Source organism: Neltuma alba, unplaced genomic scaffold (genome assembly GCF_004799145.2).
Source record: "Neltuma alba isolate B1F8T4 unplaced genomic scaffold, ASM479914v2 tig00011002_pilon, whole genome shotgun sequence".
In the NCBI taxonomy this organism is placed as follows: Eukaryota; Viridiplantae; Streptophyta; class Magnoliopsida; order Fabales; family Fabaceae; genus Neltuma; species Neltuma alba.
The window spans coordinates 25,135-37,335 of record NW_021635756.1 but is presented as its reverse complement, the minus strand read 5'-3'; the positions used below and the strand labels follow the sequence as shown (position 1 = coordinate 37,335).

General features: G+C 32.5%; 1 protein-coding gene and 1 pseudogene across 1 annotated transcript; one reads left to right on the top strand and one right to left on the bottom strand.

Annotated features, from left to right (window-relative positions):
- Positions 1–6: 6 nt before the first annotated feature.
- Positions 7–1,620, bottom strand: LOC114760581 (pentatricopeptide repeat-containing protein At1g71420-like; annotated as a pseudogene).
- A 7,239-nt stretch (positions 1,621–8,859) lies between these two features.
- LOC114760583 (succinate dehydrogenase assembly factor 1, mitochondrial) lies at positions 8,860–12,058 on the top strand. Its single transcript, XM_028949843.1, has 2 exons — positions 8,860–9,063; positions 11,332–12,058. Exon 2 carries the CDS (start codon positions 11,383–11,385, stop codon positions 11,677–11,679), a length of 297 nt encoding a protein of 98 aa, XP_028805676.1. The 5' UTR covers positions 8,860–9,063; positions 11,332–11,382; the 3' UTR covers positions 11,680–12,058.
- The last annotated feature ends 143 nt before the right edge of the window (positions 12,059–12,201 follow it).

The following is a 12,201-nucleotide window of genomic DNA, read 5'->3' as shown; positions in this document are numbered from 1 at the left end:
CATGGCTGCAAGCTGAGAGGAGAGCCACAAAAGTTGCAGAATCTGGATTGACATTCATCTGCTGAAACAGCTGCAGTGCTTCTCTAGCTTTTCCATGTAAGGAATAAGATTTGAGCATTGAATTCCAGGAAACCAAATCGTGGCAATCCATCTCATCCAAATACTTGTTCAGAGAATACTAAGGAGCCACACCTTGCATAAGCATGGATCAACGCGTTTGCAATTACAGTGTCTTCTTGAAAACCCTTTTTAATTACTTGCGAGTGAACCGCCAAGGCATGCTGCTCAGTAACAAAGACTGCACAAGCCTTTAAGACAATTGAGAATGCATGCCAATCCAGTACAAAGTCATTCCGATGCATTTGGCAGAAGAGAAAAAGGGCATGCTCAGGATCTTGTTCTGCAAACACTGTGATAATAGCAGTCCATAAGACAATATCTTGATAAGAACTTGTTTCAGAGAAGAGCCTATAACAGTCAGAATTGCACCCGCCAAGATCTGCATAGGATTTGAGCAATGTAGTTCTCACTTCAACTTGTGAAATAAACCCACTTTTGATAGAGAGACAATGCAATTGGAAACACCTCCAGAGATGTCTGCCAATATCATCAGTATTACTGCATTCAGACAAGGAAGAAAGGACACTAAGTAGGGTGGCACGGTCAAACCCAATGCCATGCTGATACATTTGTGTAAACAGGCAAATGGCCTGGTCGCCAAGTCCACGAGATTGAAATCCTGCAATCATTGAATTCCAAGAAATAAGATTTCGGAACTCCATTGACTTAAAAATGGTCCAGCCCTCATCTGTTTTATCATCAAAAACTCCACCGTATCCAGAACACTTGCAATACATGGTAATAAGAGAATTCGCAACATATACATTGGCATCCAAACAAATTTTCAATGCAACTGCATGTACCTGCCTGCCACAATTGATGCCATGCTCCTCACAAGCACTAAGCAAACTTGCAAAAGCAAATTCATTAGGGCGGCAGTGCTCCATAAGGCTGGAGAAGAGAGTGAAACATTCTCTCACACGGCCAGATTGAGCGTATCCCGAAATGAGGGCAGTCCAAGAGACAATATTTCTTTGGGACATTTGATCAAACAGGTAGTGGGCATCAGCCATCTGGCCACACTTGCAGTACATATTCATAATATGATTGGTAACAAAGAGGTCATATTTGATTGAGGGGTCTCTCTCAAGTAAGTAATGATGCAGACCCGTGCCTCCAGGGAGATACTTATGGCGTGCACAGGCATGAAACAAAGTGGCACAGGTTTGACGAGACAAAGACGAGCCAATGGGTATGTTGCAGGTGTAAAAAAGTGAGAGAGCTTCATGAAGGTTACCCTGTATGGAAAGAGAATGTATTTGTTCAAAAATATTTTTGGCTTTGGGTTGTGCATTGGAAGTAGAAAGATGGATCACGTGACAATTTCTGGGAGATGCGACACACAAGCTTGATCAAATGCAGCATCAATGCAGTGAAGTCGCTCGAGCCAGCTTAACAGCAAGGTGCACATTCCACAAAAAGTGACAATTTCTTATGCACCATTGGGTAGATGATGGTCAGTGGGGAATGTGACCTCACTGAGGAGTATATCCATACCATTTCCTCGCAAAAGCTAGTTGGATGGAGACTATGGTCCGTTTGCAGTGACACAAAAAAATAACTTATTTTTAATTTGATTTTTGAAAAAATTACATTAAATAAAAATTAGATTGAGTAATGTGATTTATATTTGGATTAACTTTTTATAAATAAATTAGTTTGTAAAAGCGGATTATTATTAAAAAAATAATCATTTACACTATAATAAATAAAAGGTAAAATAGTACATTTATATTAAAAATTTAATGAGATGACTTATAAATAAGATAAAAAAAATTCTTTTTCTAGCTTATAAATAAGACCGTAGGAGTACTTGAAATCAGAAGTATATTGTAACCTCTTTATTATTTTCAATTAATTTTAACTAATTTTTTTTATTTATAAATTAATTGTTTGAAGATTATAATGAAAATTAGATAGAATGATAAATTCATTAAAGGGAAAATTAGAGAGAAGGACCGGAAAAAAGTTATATTTCTTATAAAAGATCTTAAAAATTATAATTATTTAGAAGGACCATAAATAAAAATATAAATATGTAAATACCAAATTGTCCTAATTAAATCACCTCTATTTCCACTAACCATATCTTAAATATTTGACAGTTACCATTAATATCTATACTATTTTTATTTATCGGAAACAAAACGCACTCAAAATTTTTAACCAAAAATAAAGTTTTCTTCAGCCACTATGATGAGGGCAAAATTTTCTTTTCCATTTTTTTCTCAACCCCATTCGTCCTATTGAATATATATATAAAAAAATTATATATTTAATTATTTAAAAAATTAGATTAAGTAATTTTTATCTGTAAATGAGTGAAAATGTTGATAAAAATATATAGACATACAAAGATATATAAAATTTGCAAAATAATTAATAATAATTATTTTATTATTTTAATCAAAATCAAAATCAAAATTATTTTTTATAACATATTTCAACATGCATAAATTTTTATGAAAAATTTAAATTAATTTAATATAATTTTTTTTGAAACACTGCTTCTAATTTAATATTATAGAAAAAAATAAAATTAGGTTCGTATATAAAATTTGGGTTTTTGTAAAAAGAAATCAGAACCCAAACTATTAACTTTTAGTGATCAAATTTAAGTGGACATTATTGTATATAACTATATTGTACAATTTTTATAATGTATAGCTTGAATAAAAAAGTAATAAAAATCGATGATAATAGAGTGCTTCCCTATTTTTTTGGCTACTAATTATCAAGTAATTGAGATGTGGTTAGAGGGAGCAAGGAAGTTTATTAGGGCTAGTTTAGTATTAGTATATTTATATTTTATTTTTTGTCTTCTAAGTAATTAGGATTTAAAGATCCTCCATAATAAATATTATACTCCTTAGGTCCTCTATTCTAATTTTCCCTTCATTAAATGTGAAACTCAACTCTTTTTTAACTGCTCTCTCCACCGTTTAACATTACTCACCAACTCTAATTTTCTCTCTCTCCATGATTGAAAAGTCATAAGTAGCAAATTTTTACTTATGACTTATACTGGCTTTTGATGGAAAAGCATGATCTCTCTATCGCCAATACAAACAATCAAATTTCATCAATCGCACGGTTTGTTATTAGCATAGTACGATTACCCATTAAAACGCTCTTACAAATAGGCCCTATGTTTGGTTGTAGGTATAAATATAAGATGTGGATCCAATTTGTTTTTTAAATTTATAATTTTTTTTAAAATATTTCTATTGATTATACATAATAATAGGTTTCCATCTAAGAGTATGATGATTAAAAAGATAATTTTGAAAAATCAACTCATATTTGTTAACTTAATTAATTTCTTTAATTCATTGAGATTAGCTAAGTAATTCTTATATTGAGATGGAGGGCTATTATACATTACTATATACTACCTCCAATCATTTATATAAAAATTAGTTTGACTTTTAATTTGATTTTAAATATAAAACCCCAATCAGCATAGTTGTTTTTTTTCAAAATATTTATTGTAATAGTTGCATGCGTTAAATATTCTATCAAATGGTAATTCTGGCTAATATATATGATTAGTAAGGGTATTTTAAGAAAGATAATACCTATTTATTACAAATAACTAACTTAACAAACTTTCTTAATCTAATCAAATTAATCAACTAGCTCTTATATTAAATATCAAGAGTAGTAAGATATTTTTGTTAAGTGCATAAATTAGATATAATCTTCTCGTCCTTAATGTATGATCTAATTAAGGTAAAACCTATTATGGGAAAATAACATAAAAATGACATATAAACTTGGAAATCCCCAAATTATCACTTGAATAAGGCAAATCCCATTTTCATCACTTCAGACGAAATTAGGATTTCCAAGTTAAATAGAATGACCAAACTGCCCTTATCAATTACGAAACGTGAAAACCACATTCACTTGCATCAGATGAAGTCTGGTAGGGAGGAAAAAATAGAGAACATGCACAATGCTAGATTGAAGGTAAGGAGAAGGTACTGGTTCGAAAGTGTAAATGTTTTTTCGAAATCATATGACTTTTTTCATTCTCTTAGTGTCAATATGGTGTTCTATTTTTTCATTTTAATGGTTTTGGGTTCTGGGTAATCAAAGATTCAGACGGAGCTGAAGTGCGGCATTACGAAATTTGAAGATTCTTCAACTTGGGCGTTGGTTCTTCTGTTTTTTAGGTGTGTAAACGTTTAGAAATTTAAACATTTGGCTTAGTTAGTGCTGGACAGGGTTTGGGTTCTGGGTAAGTTTGAAAAATTTTGAAGAAGCTCAGTGATGACTCTGCAGATGGAAAGTCTAAATATGAACAGTAATAATTCGTTAACTGTGTGGTTAATAGTGAAAGTGTAATTGTAAAACGCTATAGCAAAGTTGTTAATGCAGAAAGTGATTATATTGGGTTGATTTTGAAAATTGATGAAATAACTTTGTTAGAGAACTGATATTGTGAAGAATTTTTTTTCTTTATTGTAGGCTAGAATGTGAGAGTAAAAATTATAAAAGAAGAGATAAGACTTAAAGATCTAAGGTCAATGATATTAGAATAGTTTGAAATTGATGTAATGGTTGTGGCATGAAAGCTTGTCATTGATTGTATATTATGTAAATACTGTCAGTGAGGCTCTGGCTTGTGGAAAATGCCATTACTAAACATGTTATTTGCTTTAAATGTGTTGTTAATTACTATAGAAGTTGCAATGCAAAAGCGCCCTACTTATTCACTATAAAAGTTTTGTTAATGTTCGTTATGATCTCTATTAACAACTGTCATATGCTGGTTAACAAGTTCATTATCTCTATTAACAACTTCCGTATCACCTTTAACAACAGGAATTTAAGGAAATACAAAAATGGTTATTTTACAACTTCAGTGATACTGTTAATAACTTTACTATAACTATTAATAACTCCTATATAGCTATTAACCACCTCATATCAGAACTTGTTAGAACTAGGAGAGATAGCATGAATGGGGAATTTCACAACTCTTGTATAGCGTTTAACAAGTTCATTATTAATGTTTTGTTAATGTTCTGTTAATGTTCACTATAAAAGTTTTGTTAATGTTTATTATCTCTATTAACAATTGTCATATATTGGTTAACAAATTCATTATCTCTATTAACAACTTCAATATCACCTTAACAACAGGAATTTAAGGAAATGCAAAAATGGTCATTTTTACAATTTCATTGACATTGTTAACAATTTCACTATAACTATTAATAACTCCTATGTAGCCATTAACCACCTCATATCAGAGCTTGTTAGAACTGGGAGAGATAAGTTGTATAATCATAAATGGAAAATTTTACAACTGTCGTATAGAGATAAACAAGTTCAGTATCTTTATTAACAATTTCAGTATCGCTTTAAAAATAGTAATTCGAGGAAATGTAAAAATGGCTAATTTTACAACTTCAGTATAACTATTAACAACTCATGTATAGTCATTAACCATTTCATATCAGAGCTTGTTAGAACTGGGAGAGATAGGTTGTATAATCATGGATGGGGAATTTCACAACTCTCGTATAGCGGCTGACAAGTTCATTATCTCTGTTAACAACTTCAATATTACCTTTAATAAGAGGAATTCGAGAAAATGCAAAAATAGCTAATTTTACAACTTCAATATAACTATTAACAACTTATGTATAGCCACTAACCACTTCATATAAGAACTTGTTAGAATTGGGAGAGATAGATTGTATAATCATAAATAGGGAATTTTACAATTATCGTATAATAGTTAACAAATTCATTATCTCTATGAACAACTTCAGTATCACCTTTAACAATAGAAATTCGAGGAAATGCAAAAATAGTTAATTTTATAACTTCAATATAACTATTAACAACTCATGTATAGCCATTAACCACTTCATATCAGAGCTGTTAGAACTGGGAGAGATAGGTTGTATAATCATGAATGGAGAATTTACAATTATCATATAGCAGTTAACAAGTTTATTATCTATTAACAACTTTAGTATTGTCTTTAACAACAGGAATTTGAGGAAATGCAAAAATGGCTAATTTAACAACTTCAGTGATGCTGTTAACAACTTCAGTATAGTCATTAACCACTTCATATCAGAGCTTGTTAGAACTAGGAGAGATGGGTTGTATAACCATGAATGGGAAATTTTACAACTTTCGTATAGCGGTTAATAAGTTCATTATTTCTATTAACAACTTTAGTATCGCCTTTAATAATAGGAATTGGAGGAAATGCAAAATAGGTAATTTTATAACTTCAGTATAATTATTAACAACTCATATATAGCCATTGCCCACTTCATGTCAGGGCTTGTTTAGAACTAGGAGAGATAGGTTGTATAATCATGAATGGAAAATTTTACAACTTTCGTATAGTGATTAACAAGTTCATTATATCTATTAACAACTTTAGTATCATCTTTAATAATAAGAATTCGAGAAAATGCAAAAATAGCTAATTTTACAACTTCAGTATAACTATTAACAACTCATGTATAGTCATTAACCACTTCATATCAGAGCTTGTTAGAACTGGAGAGATAGGTTGTATAATCATGAATGGGGAATTTCACAACTCTCGTATAGCGGTTGACAAGTTCATTATCTTTGTTAACAACTTCAGTATCACCTTTAACAACAGGAATTCGAGGAAATGCAAAAATGACCAATTTTACAAATTCAGCGACGCTATTAACAACTTTAATATAATTATTAACAACTCATTTATAGTAATTAATCACCTCATATCAGAACTTGTTAAAACTGGGAGAGATAGGTTATATAATCATGAATGGAAAATTTTATAACTTTCGTATAGCGGTTAACAAGTTTATTATCTCTGTTAACAATTTCAGTATTTCCCTTAACAACTAGAATTCAAGAAAATGCAAAAATGGCCAATTTTACAACTTCATTGACACTATTAACAACTTCAATATAACTATTAACAACTCTTGTAAACTCATTACAAAAGTTGAAAAATTTCCAATTTGAAAGTTGCGCTTGGAAAAGTTGCTGTTAATGCTGTCATTCAAGTTGTTAATAACATTACCATACTTGTTAATTTCATTATAAAAGTTGAAAAAAATCTCGTGAGATCAAAAATGTTGTCTGATGTTATTGTATCAATATAAAAGACACATTCAATTAATTTTTTTTAAATAATGAACATTAACAAAACTTTTATAGTGAATAAGTAGGGCACTTTTGCATTGCAACTTTTGCGGTAATTAGCAATACATTTAAAGTATATAACAAGTTCAGTAATGACATTTTCCACAAACTAGAGCTTCACTAATAGTATTTACAGAATATACAATTAATGGCAAGCTTTCATGACACAACCATTACATCAATTTCAAACTATTCTAATATCATTGACTTCAGATTTTGAAGTCTTATCTCCTCTTTTATTATTTTCACTCTCACATTTTAATCATTATATTTAACTTCCCCTTTATATTTTAAAAAGTTCCTTTGAGGATGTTAACCCAATATTACATGTCTTTTTGCATTCTAGCCTGTAACAATGAAGAAGAAAAAATTCATCACAATGTCAGTTCTTTAACAAAGATATTTTATCAATTTTCGAAATCAACCCAACATAGTCACTTTCTACATTAACAATTTCGTTATAGCATTTTACAAACTACACTTTTGCTATTAACCACACAGTTCATGAATTATTACTGTTCATATTCAGACATTCCATCAGCAAAATCATCATCGAACTTCTTCAAAATTTTCCAAACTTGTCAAAACCCAAACCCTGTCCAACACTAAGTCATATGTTCACATTTCTAACTGTTCTCACACCTAAGAAAAGGAAGAACCTACACCCAATTTGAAGAATCTTCGACTTCCGTAATGGCGCACTTCAGCTCCATTTGAATCTTTGATTATCCAAAACCCAAAATCACCAAAATGAAAAGAAAAAAAATAGGACACCACGGTGATATTAGGAGGATGAAAAGAGTAATATGATTTCAAAAAAAAATACTTACACTTTCAAACCAGCACTTTCTCCTCACCTTGATTCAGCATTGCACATGTTCTCTGTTTTTTCCTTCCTACCAGACTTCATCTGATACAAGTAAATGTGGTGCCCACATTTTGTAATCGTTAAGTGCAATTTGGTCATTCCATTTAACTTGAAAAGCCCAATTTGATCTGAAGTGATGAAATGAGATTTACTTTATTCAAGTGATGATTGAGAATTTTCAAGTTTATATGTCATTTTCCACCTATTATTTTGAATGTTAATCAATTTTTTCAAATTAATCCTATTGATATTCTTCTAACAACAATCAAATAGGACAGGAAGGACGGGGATTAAAGAAGATACTTAGGATATTTAGAAAAAAAATCATATTAACTAATTAAATACTCCTCGGTCCTTATTATAAGACCCCATTTGACTTTTTATTTGGTCCTAATTATAAGACCCCAATCCATTTTGTCTCTTAATTTATGCATTTTTTTCCAAGATAATCCTTCTAATAATGATAGTTTTAGCCAATATACTTAATTAGCAAGGATATTTAGGAATGACAACACTATTTATTATAAATAAACCAACTTAACTTACTTCCTAATCTCCTCAAATAAGTCAATTGGGTCTTATAATTAGGACCGGAGGAGTAATATATTTAATTCACCTAAATTAGTTAATTGCACGACTATAATATTTGAAAACCGAAAAGAAGTTTAGTGGGCGCAATCTGTATTTTCTGTAATCGTAAATCCGTCGTGTCGCCGGCAGCCCTCCCTGTCTCCATTGGCTGATCGTGTTCGACGGCAGTTCACGCTGGCTCTTCTCTCTCACAGACCGCCATCCCCACAAATCCGTGAATCTGCTGCTCTCCCTGCTATTGCACGGGCGTTGGGTCTGTTGTTGTGAGGAATGTGATGACGTTTATGTGAAGCCGTGAACAGTGCTGGGTATCTGCCCAATTCTTCTTTACTTGTGTCGTGGCTATTTTCTTTCTTTGGATTTGTTGTTTCTGAATGTTAATTCTGGATGTGATGATTTTTTTTGAAATGGAATTGTTGCTTTCTCAATTCGCATTTTTGAAACTGGAATTGTTGCCTCAATAACGAAGAGAATAAGCAGACGAGGAAAAGGATTGAGAGCATTGCTGTTAGATGAAATTTTTGATTTACCATTAATGCTTTCAACGGACATCCTTAACGCAAAAGCAGGGTGGGTTACTTGATGTGGTTTAGGGGAAGAATGCCTTTTCAATCTTGTTATCATCATTTTTTCTGTTTTCTGTTTTCTTAGTAGCATAATCTGTTGGATCCATGCGTGAAGGGAATTGGCAATCTTTCATAATTCTCTGGAGCTTGAGATAATTGCGATCGAATTGCTTAAGATTTTGAATTTTGAATGTTCCTTTCGAGCGTGGAAGCCTGAAATATCTGAGACGCTGGGGAGGGGAGGGAATGCCTATTACGTGTTTGAGAAAAGAAAAAAGCAGGAGCTTTATATTCTGAATGTTTTTTGAGGATGTTGTTGTGTTTGTACAGTTTGAGGGGTCATTGACTGGTATATGAATAGTGGTTATTCCCACGATTTGTGGATTTGTTTATCCTTTGGCCGTAATTTTGAGATTGAAAATGTGGTGTTCCATCTCTTCTTCTGTTTCGGGATTATGTATTAAAAATGGTAATGCCGTAATATCACATGCCTCTACTTCCTTTCCCTTGTTCTATTTGGAACTGACGCTGTTGAAGGGTAAAGATGAAATGGGTTTCTTATCATATTGGTGTCTTGGGTTTTCTCCTTCTCCTTTTTCTGTTCTGGTCTCGTATCCATTGTTTCTAGTTCTTGTCCTGGTTGATTGAAGCGTGCTGCAGACTAATTTGGCTTCTTTTCTTTTCTTCGGTTTTTCCCCCCGGAGACATGCTTTCTTTTGCTTTTTTTTCATGAGCATGTTGCTCTAACATTTATCCGCATTTCTGTTTTTTCATCCTAGATTACTGTAGTTTCTTTTTGGTCTGCCTGGCCTGTGGTTTTAGACTGGGTTTGGCAGAATGGTTCTAAGGCCTTTTGCTCTGTCAATTCGAGCCTGAGGAAATTTTATTTGCTTGGTTCTCGAAGGAGCCACGGAGTCCTATGAACTTTAAGAAATATTCTATTTATTTTTGTTAGGAGTTTGATTTTTATTTCAAAAAATCTGCATTCATTTATTTGTTTGCTTTTCAAGTTCTTTCATAAATATGTATTTGTCTTGATCTTTGGACCTTGAATATGATTTTTTTATATTATATCATGACGACTGATGCAAGCTGATCATCTTAGACATTCGATTATGGACCTTTTCTGAGTTGTTAGAAGCTCAGATATTTTGGCTAGACATGGTAGCTTGACATGTGAAACTTCAAATAAACACACACGAAACAACTCAACACAGCATGGAGAAATAACATTATCGTATATTCTTTGTATCTTATGATATTATTTATTAAACCTTTTAATTAAATAAATGTGGGTTGTAAATCTATATTATTAAAATTGTTCATGATTCACGCAATAAAGGAACATCAGGAAAGAACTTTAGATATCTCATCAATTGAAGTTTCTGGTATCTCATTCTAGTTTATTATTTTGGTTGTTCACTCTTCCTTGGGGTCCTTTGTGTCTTGTCCATGTTTATTGAGTCCAAGCTGCTGTGTTTATGTGTTCGTCCTTGTTAAAAATGATATTTTTGACATGTCTATATGTGTGTCAAACACATGTTGGCGGTGTCTTCTGGTGATTTCAACTTGTAAATATGATGACCCCAAAAATGTCAGTCCCTTCTTAAGTGTTGTTTGCCTATAACATAAATTAGCATCTGAGTAAAGTCAAGTGCTAGACTGCTCCTTGTTTCGAAGATTGAGCAAAATACTCATGTAATAGAATTTTGATGGATATTTTAAGAGCTCAGGTTCAATTCTGTGCGGTATGATGTTCATCCTGCGGTCCCGCCCCTGTCCTGATGTATACTATTCATATCCATGCATACATATTTGTTATTCGCCTTAGGGGGGATTTTGATGCTGGCCTTGTTTTCAAGTTTATCTATATAACTATATGTGCATGTGCGTTTGTGCGCCTTACAAATCTAAATCTTCAAAGTTTTTTCGATTGTAATATATCCCGTAAAGTGCATGTATCCCTATCTTGGCTTTTCGATTTTGAGCGTGGTTTCTTGATTTTCTCAGAAGTACAGTGAAAAGCCGCGTCATATCCGTTGCTAGAAGTGGCTAGGTTCAATGGGAGCCTCAAGAGGTCCAAGGCTCTCTGGAATGCAGAAGCAAGTACTTAGCCTGTACAGAGGGTTTCTACGAGTAGCCCGCTCCAAGTCTGAAGAAGAAAGACGCAAGATAGAATCAGTGGTATCAGAAGAATTCAGACGCAATGGCAAGCAGGTAGATCGCAAAAATTTTCTCTACATTGAATATTTGCTTCGCAGAGGCAAGAAACAGCTTGATCAACTTAGCGACCCTGGTACCACTGGATTGTCTTCCTTACAAGTTAATTTGCCTAATATTAATAAGCCTGACTCTTAAACTAAATGCATTCTTGTCATTCAATTTCCAAGCTGATGTTATACTTTACATAAAAAATTATTACAAGGACCAACAATGGTTGGGTCCAATAGAAGAGACTTGATTTCTTAAAGCAACATGAAGGATTTGAACCTTATGAATGGGGGAAAAAAATTCCCATTGGAAGAGTTACTCACAGTTGGAGCCGGTAAAGATTGTTGTTGTAGTCAAATCATATTCTCCTGGTCCTAAATATAGTCAAATCATATTCTTCTTGTACAAACCTGAAGTAGAAAGTTCAAAAGAGGTTACAGTATCATGCCCGAACACGGCACTGGATCGGAAAAAAGAAATTATAGTTTGTAAGATATCTAATGAAATCAGTGTTATAATTGAGATATCATTTTGATATCTGAAGTTTTTTTTTTTTCTCTGCATATTATATGGATGGATGATCCGATTCGCAAGGAACATGATTAGGAATTGTTTGATCGTCTCTTTTCTGAGGAAGAAGCGAAACACAAGTACAGTGTGAATCAATAT